At 40.5% G+C, this 14,601-nt stretch overlaps 1 protein-coding gene across 5 annotated transcripts in view; it reads right to left on the reverse strand.

The window, feature by feature from the left end:
• kcnma1a (potassium large conductance calcium-activated channel, subfamily M, alpha member 1a) overlaps positions 1–14,601 on the reverse strand; it is a 372,710-nt gene that overhangs the window by 90,424 nt on the left and 267,685 nt on the right. For all 5 annotated transcript variants that reach the window (XM_060925806.1, XM_060925802.1, XM_060925803.1 and 2 more), the window contains exons 6-8: positions 7,970–8,045; positions 3,926–4,001; positions 3,353–3,523 (exon numbers count right to left, since the gene is read on the reverse strand). In XM_060925806.1, coding sequence (XP_060781789.1) covers positions 3,353–3,523; positions 3,926–4,001; positions 7,970–8,045 — 323 coding nt within the window. The remainder of the gene's footprint in view (positions 1–3,352; positions 3,524–3,925; positions 4,002–7,969; positions 8,046–14,601) is intronic.

Consider the following 14,601-nt stretch of genomic DNA (forward strand, 5'->3'; position numbering starts at 1 on the left):
CAGGGCCCAAATGAATCATGACATCTGCTGGGTCAGGAGCTGATGCTATACAGCACGTCATACTGAAGTCATTAATCGTGCTGCTGACAGAAAGCAGGGAACGGGCTGATGATAACTTCCAGGCCTCTTTAAAACAAAGGAAGGACACATCGCTACGGTGACTCCATGACAGCTGGAGCTTCATCTACAGTGCGATATGGAGATTGTCTGATCTGCTCTGTGTCTGATTACAGTCTGTATGTGATCTGCGCTGCCCTGTGGCTAATCTGTTCCTGCTGTCTGACTCTGCAGTTATCAGCACTGATTTCGTGTTGTAGTCTGGAACTCGTATGCATCTCAGTGGAATACAGTTGATTAATGAATACTACTCATTCAAATTAACTCAGATAAACACAAAACGACAAAAACGGAGTTGTTTGCTACAAGAATGAAAACAAAACAGGACTACAGAGAATATACTTTTAGTTTTTGTGTCCGTCAATGCTTACAGGGTTCATAAAAGTGAAACCATTCTACACTGAAGCTTTGATATCCAACCTGTGTCCGATTCGCGACCTCCCAGTCAGTCAGATGCGCTGTCACTCCTGTTAGCAATGTAGCTAGGCTCAGTATGGCCAACGGTATTTTTTGGGGCTGTAGTTAGATGCGACCAAACTCTTCCGCGTTTTTCCTGTTTACATAGGTTTATATGACCAGTGATATGAAACAAGTTCAGTTACACAAATTGAAACGTAGCGATTTTCTATGCTATGGAAAGTGCGCACTATAATGACAGGCGTACTAACACCTTCTGCGCGCTTCGACAGCGCATTGATATGGAGCTCAGATATCAATGCGCTGCCGAAGCGCGCAGAAGGTGTTAGTACGCCTGTCATTATAGTGCGCACTTTCCATAGCATAGAAAATCGCTACGTTTCAATTTGTGTAACTGAACTTGTTTCATGTCACTGGTCATATAAACCTATGTAAACAGGAAAAACGCGGAAGAGTTTGGTCGCATCTAACTACAGCCCAAAAAATACCATTGGTCATGCTGAGCCTAGCTACATTGCTAACAGGAGTGACAGCGCGTCTGACTGCGTCTGACTGACTGGGAGGTCGCGCAAAGCTCGGAGAGGTACGGAGCAGCTCGTCTCAATTCAGATAAGAGCATATTTCATTATGGAAGTACGGTGGACTGTTCCTTTAAAACATCTAGTTAAAAATTGTTGGATAATAGTAAGATCAGACTGACTAGCAGCAATCACCGGTAAACCATTAAGTCATTTTAGCTTATTTTCTATTCTATTACTATTTTTAATTGTACTTGAATGTCCGTTTATAACGTGTTTCTTCCTCCATCCATTCACCCCAACCCATTTTTTTTTTTTAGCACGACCGCAATGCATGATAATACATATTGCTTGGTTCGTGACCATCGGTTGTACACTACTTTTCACAGTGCATTGTGGAATACTTGGAGTGCACTGCATAGGGTGTAATAATTCTCACTATATATTCAGACAGCACTACAAAATGGCAAACTCACTATATAGTCCACTATATAGTGAGTAGTGACTGATTTCGGACACAGAGCAAGAGATGTGCAGATTGGCCTTGAACGTGACCTAATCAAAACTCTACAGTGATCATCACAAAACATTCAAGATACAAAATGAACACGACATTAAAATGATCATTTTTAGAAAATACGATCAACAAACTAAACTGAAATTCAGAAGTAGTTTTAAAACTTAAATACAAAACCGTTTCTTGTGTCTGTACTAGGATCTCTATAATTTGTATTTAAATGCAAAAAATGATGCAACAATGTAATGTAATAAATAATGTAACTATAGCGATTTGTTCTGTACTGTACTCTAAGGCCCCGTCCACACGAGTACGTTTTTGTCGAATCCACATAAATACTTTATTGTTTCGGCCTCGCGTCCAGACGGAGCTGGCTTTTTCGAGGTGTGAAACCGGTATTTTTTGAAAACGGGTCCCAGAGTGGGAAAATCCTAAAACGCTGGATAGCCCGGAGTCGTCTGGACGGCGCAGCGGATTTTTTCAGAAACGATGACGTATAAGCCCCGCCTCTCTAACCTTTAACCTCAGCCGCCGCCGCTAGACGCGTCATAACAACAACAACGGCGGACTACAGGCTTGTGCTCGTACTGCAGAAACAACTCAGTCTATTACGGCTGCTACAACAAAACCTTCTGCTTTTATATTACTGCGAGGAGCAACAAAACTTCTCGTGTTATGAGCTTGTTTTGTAAACAGCGCGTGACTTTTATACGCATGCTCCATGGCTTCTCTTCCGGTTTTAGTGTATTGGTGTGACGGCGTCACAGCGCCACATACAGGCCTGGCATATGTACTACAGCATTTTGGGTCGTTTCCAGTGAATCGAAACGACGCTGTGTTTACGGAGATTTTTTTCAAAACGACAGCGTATTGGGTGAGGCCGCGTACTCGTGTGGACGGGGCCTAAGATGGGTTCAGATGTAACCATGTGTCTGTGTTGTTCATTTTAAGCTGCGAGTGTTTGACCAGAAATATTCCGTCTGTATTATAGCTCATGTGTATTTATGCATGGTTGGCTTTAATAATGTGCCGTTTTGTAGTCTCTACACTTTGGTGTAGAGCTGTGTGTGTGTGTGTGTGTAGGGGCACTTTTTTTTTTTTATTCCACTCCTTCATAAACTCGAGTACACACACTGTCTCACTGATATTTCTGCTGTTTACTGTGCTGCTCCGCGTACAATGTGTTGTTGTGCCCTTGATTTCCTCGGTGGGTCCCGTGGGCCCTACACAGATCCAGCCTGGTCTGCGTTTGTGCTGTTGTGTGAACTTTATTGTATTGCATTGCCGGTAATATGGGGGGCTGCAGATGCTGTGGTAAGGTTCAGATAGGACTATTGGCCATCTTCCTGCCACCGTGTTTGTTGGAATTCGGGGAAAGACACAGAAGGGTGGGGTCTGAAACCGCAATTGCTTTAAGAAAATAGCTACATTAGATTTTGTCAGAATACTTAGCATGTTCTGCAAAACATATACATGAATTACATGATCTTTATCTGCATTAGCTACGTCTCAAAATGGACTAACAGAAAACACATTAGCATACATGTACATGTCAGTTCTACGTGTGTTATAGTTGAAAAACAGGAGGAGAGAACTTCAACAGTGGAGAACTGGTGCTATAAAGACACTGGGAATATACAATGTGATGTGTGTTTTATGAGGACTGTAGGTTGTGACAAGTTATGGGCTTTAAACTGAAAACATTTGTCCATGTCTAAATGAAGTGGCAGATGATGTGGTGCATGAAGGGGCTCAGGCAAAGTGCAGATGAAAGTTATTTTACCAAACCGCCAAGAATGAAGAAGACCATGAAAAGCCGGCCAAGGGTGGTTTTCGCACAGACGTCCCCGTATCCCACCGTGGACATGGTGACCATGAGTAAGTACACGCATTCCCAATATGAAAGTGGTTGGGAATTTTGGAAGTTTTCCCAAGGATCCCCTGAGTTTTCCACCTGTGAGAGGAAAGCATGAATAGTGTTACTGAGACAACCAAAGCCTCCGGGTTCAGCTCCAAGCCTGATCCTTTACAGCCATCTACTGTTTCCTTAGATTACAGCCACCACTGAAAGTGGGGCACACAAGAGGGGTTTTTGCGTGCTTCAACTGAGAGAGAAACCAAACAGGTGGCTTTACTGTAGAGCAGAGTTTCTGCTGCCATCTAGTGGCACAGATGTCCTCTGGTATATCCTGATAAGGGAATAAAAAGAAAAACTGAATTTTTAGTATTTCTGCTAGATTTAAAAAAAAAAAAAAAAAAACTACAAATACAGGGTTTTTAATATTTTTACCTACACCTGTACGCTTACTCCTTTGAAGGGGCTGGGGGGGTACTTTGTGTGTGTTTTCTCACTCACCAGATGAATGAATCCTGCAGCTGTGAGCCATGTGCTTATGAAGATGGAACACAGGTTCACCAGCTTGATGGAATTACTGTGAGAGACGAGAGTTACGTCACACCTCTCAAAGTGAAACACATCGCACTGGCGTACAGATAAATCAGTCATCTACTGAGCCCGACACACACACACGAGGCTGGCCATGAACACTGCCACGTCACCTCTTGCTGGGAGCAAATACACAAGTTATCACAAAAGAACATTTCAGTTAACATAACGCCATCCATGTCTACAGCCGATCTCAGATGTTGCTACTTTTTCGCTGCTAGTACACTCTGATGACCGAGGCTACATCCACACGACAACGGCAACGAGATTTTATTTAAAAAAATATCGCGTCCACATGGGCAACGGATCAGTAAATTATCAGGTTCATATGGCAACGCAACGCTTGCTGAAAACGATGCAATACACATGCCACACCTCTACATGCGCTGTAAGACGGTCCCATCGGAGACACCAGAACAATAGAAGTAGGACGCATGCGCATAAACCCCTTCTTCTACCCGGCGTGAAGCACTCACAGGAACAAGCACACAACAACAAGAAGAAGATGGCTGCGACTACGCGAGGAAATCGTGCCTTCTGTGTGTACAAATTAGTTTTATTAGTGTGCATAGTTTTATATAACTTAATTTTCTTATTGTGTGTGAACATTTTGAAAAGCATTTTTATATAATTTATATAACTTTTTATATTGTGTGTGAACATTTTGAAAAGCAGTCTTATCCAATAAAAAAAAAAAGAAATTCAAGAAATGGTTCAGTTACTTGTTTATTTAAAAGAAAAGCTGTACACAAAAGTGAATGCAATGCAGTGGTTCATACAAAACAGCGAGAGTGCTGCTTGTTCTAGTCATGTGGTTGTGACGTCATCGTAAACAAATCTGTTCTACTCATCCAGACGACTTCGCAACGGCGCCGTTGCCAGATTTTTCCACTCTGGAACCCGTTCTCGTTTTGGGGCACCCAAAACGCCGGTGCCGTGTGGACGCCAGGCCGAAACGATAAACAATTTTATCAGATTCACCTGAATCCGTTGCCGTGTGGACAGCCTCTAAAATAACACCTAGCAGTTTTGCCTTTTTTGGGAGTGGCTGTCTAAGGCATTTTAGTTAACATACAAGTGTGTGTGTGTGTTTATTTGTTTGGGCAAATTATATAACCATCTAACAGCCTTCTGACAAGTGAGTGCAGGTTATTTTTCCCCTCTCCTGTAACATCTCCGGTAAGGAAACGCATTTCCCATGCCTACTCTGCTGTGGAAGAAACCAATGAAGAGCCTGTTCTGAATGAGCCTCAGCTTCAGGGTTCACACTCCCCACTCCTCCTGCTTTCTTACCTACAGCATGCTAAGAGGAGACACAGTGTGGAGTTAAAACAGAACATGCTCTGCTGGGCTTTAAACCTGACTTCTGGAATGGAGCATTAAGTATAGAGCGCTTTCTGAGAGGTGGCGGGATGAAAACTCGGGATGAGCACCAAACTCCTGAGCATGAGAGAATGAACACGGGAAAGCACTAAAGTGAGCTCAGTATAGTTTAAAGGTACAATAAGATGAAGTGAATATCAGAATAACAGACTACTGAATGATGTACACTACCGTTCAAAAGTTTGGGGTCACCCAGACAATTTTGTGTTTTCCATGAAAAGTCACACTTTTATTTACCACCATAAGTTGTAAAATGAATAGAAAATATAGTCGAGACATTTTTCTGGCCATTTTGAGCATTTAATCGACCCCACAAATGTGATGCTCCAGAAACTCAACCTGCTCAAAGGAAGGTCAGTTTTATAGCTTCTCTAAAGAGCTCAACTGTTTTCAGCTGTGCTAACATGATTGTACAAGGGTTTTCTAATCATCCATTAGCCTTCTGAGGCAATGAGCAAACACATTGTACCATTAGAACACTGGAGTGATACAGTGGTGCTTGAAAGTTTGTGAACCCTTTAGAATTTTCTATATTTCTACATAAATATGACCTAAAACATCATCAGATTTTCACACAAGTCCTAAAAGTAGATAAAGAGAACCCAGTTAAACAAATGAGACAAAAATATTATACTTGGTCATTTATTTATTGAGGAAAATGATCCAATATTACATATCTGTGAGTGGCAAAAGTATGTGAACCTCTAGGATTAGCAGTTAATTTGAAGGTGAAATTAGAGTCAGGTGTTTTCAATCAATGGGATGACAATCAGGTGTGAGTGGGCACCCTGTTTTATTTAAAGAACAGGGATCTATCAAAGTCTGATCTTCACAACACATGTTTGTGGAAGTGTATCATGGCACGAACAAAGGAGATTTCTGAGGACCTCAGAAAAAGCGTTGTTGATGCTCATCAGGCTGGAAAAGGTTACAAAACCATCTCTAAAGAGTTTGGACTCCACCAATCCACAGTCAGACAGATTGTGTACAAATGGAGGAAATTCAAGACCATTGTTACCCTCCCCAGGAGTGGTCGACCAACAAAGATCACTCCAAGAGCAAGGTGTGTAATAGTTGGCGAGGTCACAAAGGACCCCAGGGTAACTTCTAGGCAACTGAAGGCCTCTCTCACATTGGCTAATGTTAATGTTCATGAGTCCACCATTAGGAGAACACTGAACAACAAATGGTGTGCATGGCAGGGCTGCAAGGAGAAAGCCACTGCTCTCCATAAAGAACATTGCTGCTTGTCTGCAGTGTGCTAAAGGACCTCATAAAAACAGAAGACTATTGGAAAAATGTTTTGTGGACAGATGAAATCAAAATAGAACTTTTTGGTTTAAATGAGAAGTGTTCTGTTTGGAGAAAGGAAAACACTGCATTCCAGCATAAGAACCTTATCCCATCTGTGAAGCATGGTGGTGGTATCATGATTTGAGCCCGTTTTGCTGCATCTGGGCCAGGAAGGCTTGCCATCATTGATGGAACAATGAATTATGAATTATACCAGTGGATTCTAAAGGAAAATGTCAGGACATCTGTCCATGAACTGAATCTCAAGAGAAGGTGGGTCATGCAGCAAGACAACGACCCTAAGCACACAAGTTGTTCTACCAAAGAATGGTTAAAGAAGAATAAAGTTAATGTTTTGGAATGGCCAAGTCAAAGTCCTGACCTTAATCCAATCGAAATGTTGTGGAAGGACCTGAAGTGAGCGGTTCATGTGAGGAAATCCACCAACATCCCAGAGTTGAAGCTGTTCTGTATGGAGGAATGGGCTAAAATTCCTCCAAGCCGGTGTGCAGGACTGATCAACGGTTACCGGAAACATTTAATTGCAGTTATTGCTGCACAAGGGGGTCACACCAGATACTGAAAGCAAAGGTTCACATACTTTTGCCACTCACAGATATGTAATATTGGATCATTTTCCTCAATAAATAAATGACCAAGTATAATATTTTTGTCTCATTTGTTTAACTGGGTTCTCTTTATCTACTTTTAGGACTTGTGTGAAAATCTGATGATGTTTTAGGTCATATTTATGCAGAAATATAGAAAATTCTAAAGGGTTCACAAACTTTCAAGCACCACTGTAGTTACTGGAAATGGGCCTCTATACACTTATGTAGATATTGCACCAAAAACCACACATTTGCAGCTAGAATAGTCATTTACCACATTAGCAATGTATAGAGTGGATTTCTGATTAGTTTAAAGGGATCTTCATTGAAAAGAACAGTGCTTTTCTTTCAAAAATAAGGACATTTCAAAGTGACCCCAAACTTTTGAACGGTAGTGTAGGTGCAGACAGCTATACAGTGATAAGAAGAGGAAGTTCACTATGGAGACCTGAGGTACAATTTTAGAGTGGTTAGAGTGATCATGATTCATGATCAGAATGCTTTGCCGAGCTTTGCGACCAGACAGGTGATGAGTCAGGAGTAGGGAGTAATATGCAACATGGAAGAGAAACAGTTTACTACTTATTGTACCTTTAAAGTCTTACCGTCACTTTTCTTAGCAACAAAGGAAAATGATGGATGCGTTTGTGCAAGTGGTCAGCCTTACCTTGTTTTTAAGATATTCAAAAACTGTAAAATTTCTGAGAACTGTATCAGTCTCAAGGCTCTTAGAAATCTCAGACCTGGAAAACAAGACATAAAGAACCAAGATGTAATCAAAGTGAAATATGCAGGTTTCGTACAGCTTTCTCAAAGCACTTTTTCACTTCAATGCAGATGGCTAAAGTCAATAGACATCCCATGGGTTTAAAACGGATTTAACTTGTTATTTCACATGTTTGCATCACTCTCCCTCACAGTGTTGGGCTTCAGACCAAGTAGGCGATAATTTTGGTTTATATTAACGAAATATGGTTTGTACATTTCACGCATTCAAAATACCCTGGGTAAAAATGGAGGGGTATTCAAAAGGTGTGTGAATTTTTAACAAGACATTGACTGCACTTATTTTAATTTTCACAAAAACAAACAAAATGATGTGCAAAATATTCACTCACTCACTTTTCAGCAACATTTATGACTCATCCTATCAATTAATATTTCCCCAATTTTGTAAAATAGTTTGGTCTGCAGCAGTTTGCAGTGGGCTTCCAAACCCAAAGAAACCTTTGCAGCAAATGACATTTTCTCATACGTAGAGGGTCTCTGGCTATTAGCTACTTTCTTTTGTCTCAGTGTGCTAAGAGGTAAACAAAAAAAAGGAAGAAGAAGAAAAAGAAAAACATTAACTCAAGGCAGTGTATGGTAAAGTTCTGAAAGTGAATGAATGAATTTATTTTTATTTCGAACATGTATAAAAAATGTATGTAACTATTTGTACATACAAAAGAAAGAAAACGAGAAATTAAAAAAATAAATAAAATAACAAAGAGCTAAGATATTACAAAACACCGCACATTGTTCGAAAAAGGAGTGGGAAGAAGTACAATACTTTTTTAATTTCCCACCCCTTTTTAACTACCCCGAAATCCAAACTACATTAATACACCTATAAAAATATATACCATATATACACTTCATGAATATCTACATAAATATATAATTACAAAAATAAATATATACTACATACCATATATATACACTTCATAAATATCTATATAAATATTTAATTACGGGCGGCACGGTGGTGTAGTGGTTAGCGCTGTCGCCTCACAGCAAGAAGGTCCGAGTTCGAGCCCCGGGGCCGGCGAGGGCCTTTCTGTGTGGAGTTTGCATGTTCTCCCCGTGTCCGCGCGGGTTTCCTCCGGGTGCTCCGGTTTCCCCCACAGTCCAAAGACATGCAGGTTAGGTTAACTGGTGACTCTAAATTGACCGTAGGTGTGAATGTGAGTGTGAATGGTTGTCTGTGTCTATGTGTCAGCCCTGTGATGACCTGGCGACTTGTCCAGGGTGTACCCCGCCTTTCGCCCATAGTCAGCTGGGATAGGCTCCAGCTTGCCTGCGACCCTGTAGAACAGGATGAAGCGGCTAGAGATGATGAGATGAGATATTTAATTACAAAAATAAATATATACTACATACCATATATATATATATATATATATATATATATACACACACACACACACACACACATATATACATATATATATATATATATATATATATATATATATATATACACACACACACTTCATAAATATCTATATAAATATATAATAAAAAAATAAATATCTACTACATACATATCCCTGTAAATATGAATATATAAACTATCCCCATAAATAAATATATACCATATACTAAGTTAGTTCAAATATAACAATCAACCCTATTCTATTTATCCCTAATCATAACATACTTCCTCTTCTATATACTTGTTTAAAAATATTTTTTGTACCTTTTTTAAACAGATTTATATTTGCACTTTGTTTTATTTCTGTCTCCAGTCTGTTCCATAAAGTAACACTGAATATTGCGTTAGAGTGATAATACAGTATGCTACAACCGTTTACATTCTGCGGATGAAATGTGTGCGTGATGGTGTGTGTGTTTGTTTCATACACGTTTACCCAAACAAGTTGTAAATGTATAGGTATTACATACACTATATTGCCAAAAGTATTTGCTCACCCATCCAAATGATCGGAATCAGGTGTTCCAATCACTTCCATGGCCACAGGTGTATAAAATCAAGCACCTAGGCATGCAGACTGTTTTTACAGTTTGGAGCTGGCCCCTTCCTCTTCCAACATGACTGTGCACCAGTGCACAAAGCAAGGTCCATGAAGACATGGATGACAGAGTCTGGTGTGGATGAACTTGACTGGCCTGCACAGAGTCCTGACCTCAACCCGATAGAACACCTTTGGGATGAATTGGAGCGGAGACTGAGAGCCAGGCCTTCTCGTCCAACATCAGCATGTGACCTCACAATGCGCTTCTGGAAGAATGGTCAAAAATTCCCATAAACACACTCCTAAACCTCGTGGACAGCCTTCCCAGAAGAGTTGAAGCTGTTCTAGCTGCAAAGGGTGGACCGACGTCATATTGAACCCTATGGATTAGGAATGGGACGTCACTTAAGCTCATATGTGAGTCAAGGCAGGTGAGCGAATACTTTTGGCAATCTAGTGTACTTCTTTCATACTTTAATGAGAGTACAGGTGCTTTAATGAGATGCTGTTTTCAGCTTAGATCATTTTGCGGTGACTGAGAATCAAAACAATAAGGGTGATTATTAGCACAGCCCTAATAACAGCAGGAAATGTGCAACCTGTGTATACGCAGAGTCTTACATTTACATAACAAATGTTCACTCTAAGTGTAAAAGAGTTTCCTGAAAAGCCACTAGGTGCTGTCATAACGCCTCCTACTTCCGCTTGCCAGTTTCGTATTTCTGGGTGAAAACGATTAAACTCCGCACACAAAGAACAAACTAGTGAGGACACTATTTAATACATTATAACACATTTGAAGTTACAGGAGAAGTGAACTTGTACGCTGCCTGGTGTGAATGCTTAATTAACCAAAGTAAAAGATTTTCAGACCCCATGGCATTAGCATCTTTAACACTTCTCCAACTGTGATTTTCATCGAATGAAAATCGCAGTTCTGTCACCATCTACTGCGATTTTAAGGTAGATCACAGTGTGTGTGGTTTTCTAAACAGTTTTGATGATAAAAGGAGTAAATAACCGTAACTCCAGGTTGTGCCTACTACAAGTCTGGCAAGTTTAAGTTAGTATTTTGCTGTTTTATTAAGCAGGGAAAGGTCAAGTGAAGTGGAATGAATGTTGCACTCGTATAGTAGATGCTATGTTTTGTTTTTTTAACATAGAAAACACAGTGTAGAATTATTATATTAGATGACAAGGAAATAGTAAAATATCATTTTTCAGAAAACACTGTCCTGGATTCACAGTGAAATACAGTGTTTGGGACACAGTTTGTAAAACACTGCAAGCGCATGTTCTGAATATTAAAGGACATGGGACATGGATTTTTTTCTGGGTATAATTATGTACAAAGGACATAAGAAATGCCATCTAAATCACTGCAGGGCATCAAAAATGTGAAAATCATCACATTATTCAACTTTTTTATACATCAGCGTAAAACAAGGATTCGTTAATGAGCTAGGTGGTCACGTGACCCGTGACGTCACAAAAACTTTCCAAGGAGCCAGCGCTTGGGAATCTAATGTAAACAGGTTACCGAAATGGACACCATCGACAGTGACATTCCCGATGTTTCACAGAGATGTGAAGTTAGACCCTATCAATTCGAACCGATAGCTGGAAATTCACATGAACATGGATCTTGTCTTTACTCTGACGGGTCAGATGATTCTGAGAGTGAGAGTTCATTCAATCCCCATGAAACTGAAAGCGGTCGGCTCGATAACACTTCCTGGTAAGTTAAAAACAATTCTGCTCAAAGGCTAATGATCTGTTGAAAGAAGTATTATTTTTGTATTATACACTGAAAGTTCATCATAGATCTAGCTAAAGTCCGTTGCAAGCTAGTTTTTTTTTTTGCTGATATTTTTCGAGATTGATTGAGATACAATGCTTCCAGAGTCCGAGATGAAAACATTCAAAATGGCGAAACGCCATCACACAGCCAACAACACTACGCCATTTGGCGAAAGAGATGAAAATTAAGAAAAGTTAAACAAACTTACCAACATAACTTAACATTTATTTAAATGTCCATTAATTTTACAGGATTTCTTGACTGTCTCTACAGTTGTAGGAATGTTAAGCCCTGTATATTATGGCGCTATCACTGCCTCCATGAACCCGGCTATACGGCCTCTTAAATTTGGCTTGGCAATTAATATCGCGCAGTACCTGAGTATTAATGTTGAAAGAATCCTCAGTGAAATGGTCCGAACACAGTTTGTGGGAAACAGTAGGTGCAAAGTTTTTTCTACGGCAGTAGTGAGCCCACACTTTCCTCAGCTTCGGGTCCTTGGGGAATGCAAAAAAACTTACTCCGGGGCATTTCCCATTGGAATTATTGCAACCATAAGCAGCACAATACACCATGATGTCCAATGTACGTTAAAGACTATAAAAACAATTTTCTTATCATTCACTTCTCCATTCATCTACCCGCTTGTGCTGTGCCCGAAAGTTTTTGTGACGTATGATCATGTGACAGCGGCTCTTCCGGTTGTAAAATATGCATATCGGAGCTCGAGCAGAAATGCCATATAATCATCACGAATATAACGATTTTGCTGAATTTAATAGATGATTTTGTATTTGTTGATGCAATTAATTCATATTTTTAATGGAAAGAAACTGATATAGCGTGCTTTTATGTTTCATGTCCCATGTCCTTTAATGCCACACCCTGATTGGTCAGTTACGGCATTCTACGGTCTGTATAACAGACCATCGCTATGAATAACGGACTGATGCTATGAATGATGTAATTAACGGAGCAATAAAATCATTTTTAAGTCACTACTTTGTCTCATCTTCCTTCTCAGACACTCACATTCTTTCAGTCTCTCTCACATATACACCCCTCAGAGCACAACACTCCTCACACTGCATCATACACACTAGAATGTTTAGTTTTGAAATATATACATATCACACACTACAAATATTTCATTACATACAGTTTAAGAGCTTCACTGAAACGACAGGTACTTTAGTAAGACTGGAGTTGTCGAAGGAAATCCTGGGACTTCATGCAGTCGTCATTCTTGCACATTGCATTCACAACAGCTCTGCCTCGAATTGGGAAATTAATTTCTCAAACTCAGAACTTAAGCACAGTTTGAAGAGCACAATCCAACAAAATGGCTCCCAGAATGCAACAGTGGGCCTGTCATGTAAAAGGAGGGGTCTTCAGGTGCCAGGATTTCACTGTGCTGTAATGCAAAAGTTCTCAGCCTTTTCTGCTTTAAGGCCCACCTATTCATACTTGTAACGAGTCGGGCCCATTAAAAAAGATCCCCAATTATTTTGGCTCATCTATTCTATTAGAATCTAATAATCTATTGTTAAGTGCATTCATGGGATGCAACATCATGCCCTGTTACAGACGGGAGCCCAGGAATTAAATAAATGCAATAAAAACTATTTTTAATTGTAGGTGTTGTATTTGGGGTGGCACGGTGGTGTAGTGGTTAGCGCTGTCGCCTCACAGCAAGAAGGTCCGGGTTCGAGCCCCGGGGCCGGCGAGGGCCTTTCTGTGTGGAGTTTGCATGTTCTCCCCGTGTCCGTGTGGGTTTCCTCCGGGTGCTCCGGTTTCCCCCACAGTCCAAAGACATGCAGGTTAGGTTAACTGGTGACTCTAAATTGAGCGTAGGTGTGAATGTGAGTGTGAATGGTTGTCTGTGTCTATGTGTCAGCCCTGTGATGACCTGGCGACTTGTCCAGGGTGTACCCCGCCTTTCGCCCATAGTCAGCTGGGATAGGCTCCAGCTTGCCTGCGACCCTGTAGAAGGATAAAGCGGCTAGAGATAATGAGATGAGATGTTCCAGAAGCCAACATAAAACCATGCATGCAGGGCATTCTCACTCAAAAGGGATTAATGATCCAAAAGTGGAGTCTGGTCCATTAACACAAGAACTTATTGCCATGTTTGTGTACAGCAAACAAGCAAGTTATTAAAACCAAGAAGTACACTCAGAAGAAGTGGATATAGAAACCACTCAATGGGATTAGATCCTTACATGCTAACAAAGAAGGATTTTTCCTACAAGTTGGAAAATTATCCATCTGTTGAGTTCCCGACATCTCAAACTACCTGGTGCTGCAGACATTGTTCTACATGGGCACACAGATGTAAACCTGGAAGAGCGTGGAGGAGAACAACTTTTTATACGTGGCTGGGTTAAAGATCTGAGGATCAGGACACTACAAGATAAATCCTGTATTGTTTACGCCTGGGTAAGTAGCATTTCTGGGCTTTTTGTCCACATCTTTGCGATGATTGCTATGACGCTACAAGTTTTACCACTGGGTGTAAACAAACCACAGCTGCTCGATTCTCAATCCTCCCTGCTCCTTTCTTCCAGGTAAATCATTCACAAAGATTCACAGAAACCCCTTTAAAGACCTGGGTATTACGTATATTGTATACGTGTTAGTTTACAATACGGCAACCACGATCAAACAGTAAACAAAAACACATCTGAGGACTTGAGCATCTCCTGAACTTCAAAACATCACAAAATACAGGAAAATGGCAAGAAAACACACTTGTAAACC

The sequence above is a fragment of the Neoarius graeffei genome, chromosome 7 (genome assembly GCF_027579695.1).
Source record: "Neoarius graeffei isolate fNeoGra1 chromosome 7, fNeoGra1.pri, whole genome shotgun sequence".
Taxonomy (NCBI): Eukaryota; Metazoa; Chordata; class Actinopteri; order Siluriformes; family Ariidae; genus Neoarius; species Neoarius graeffei.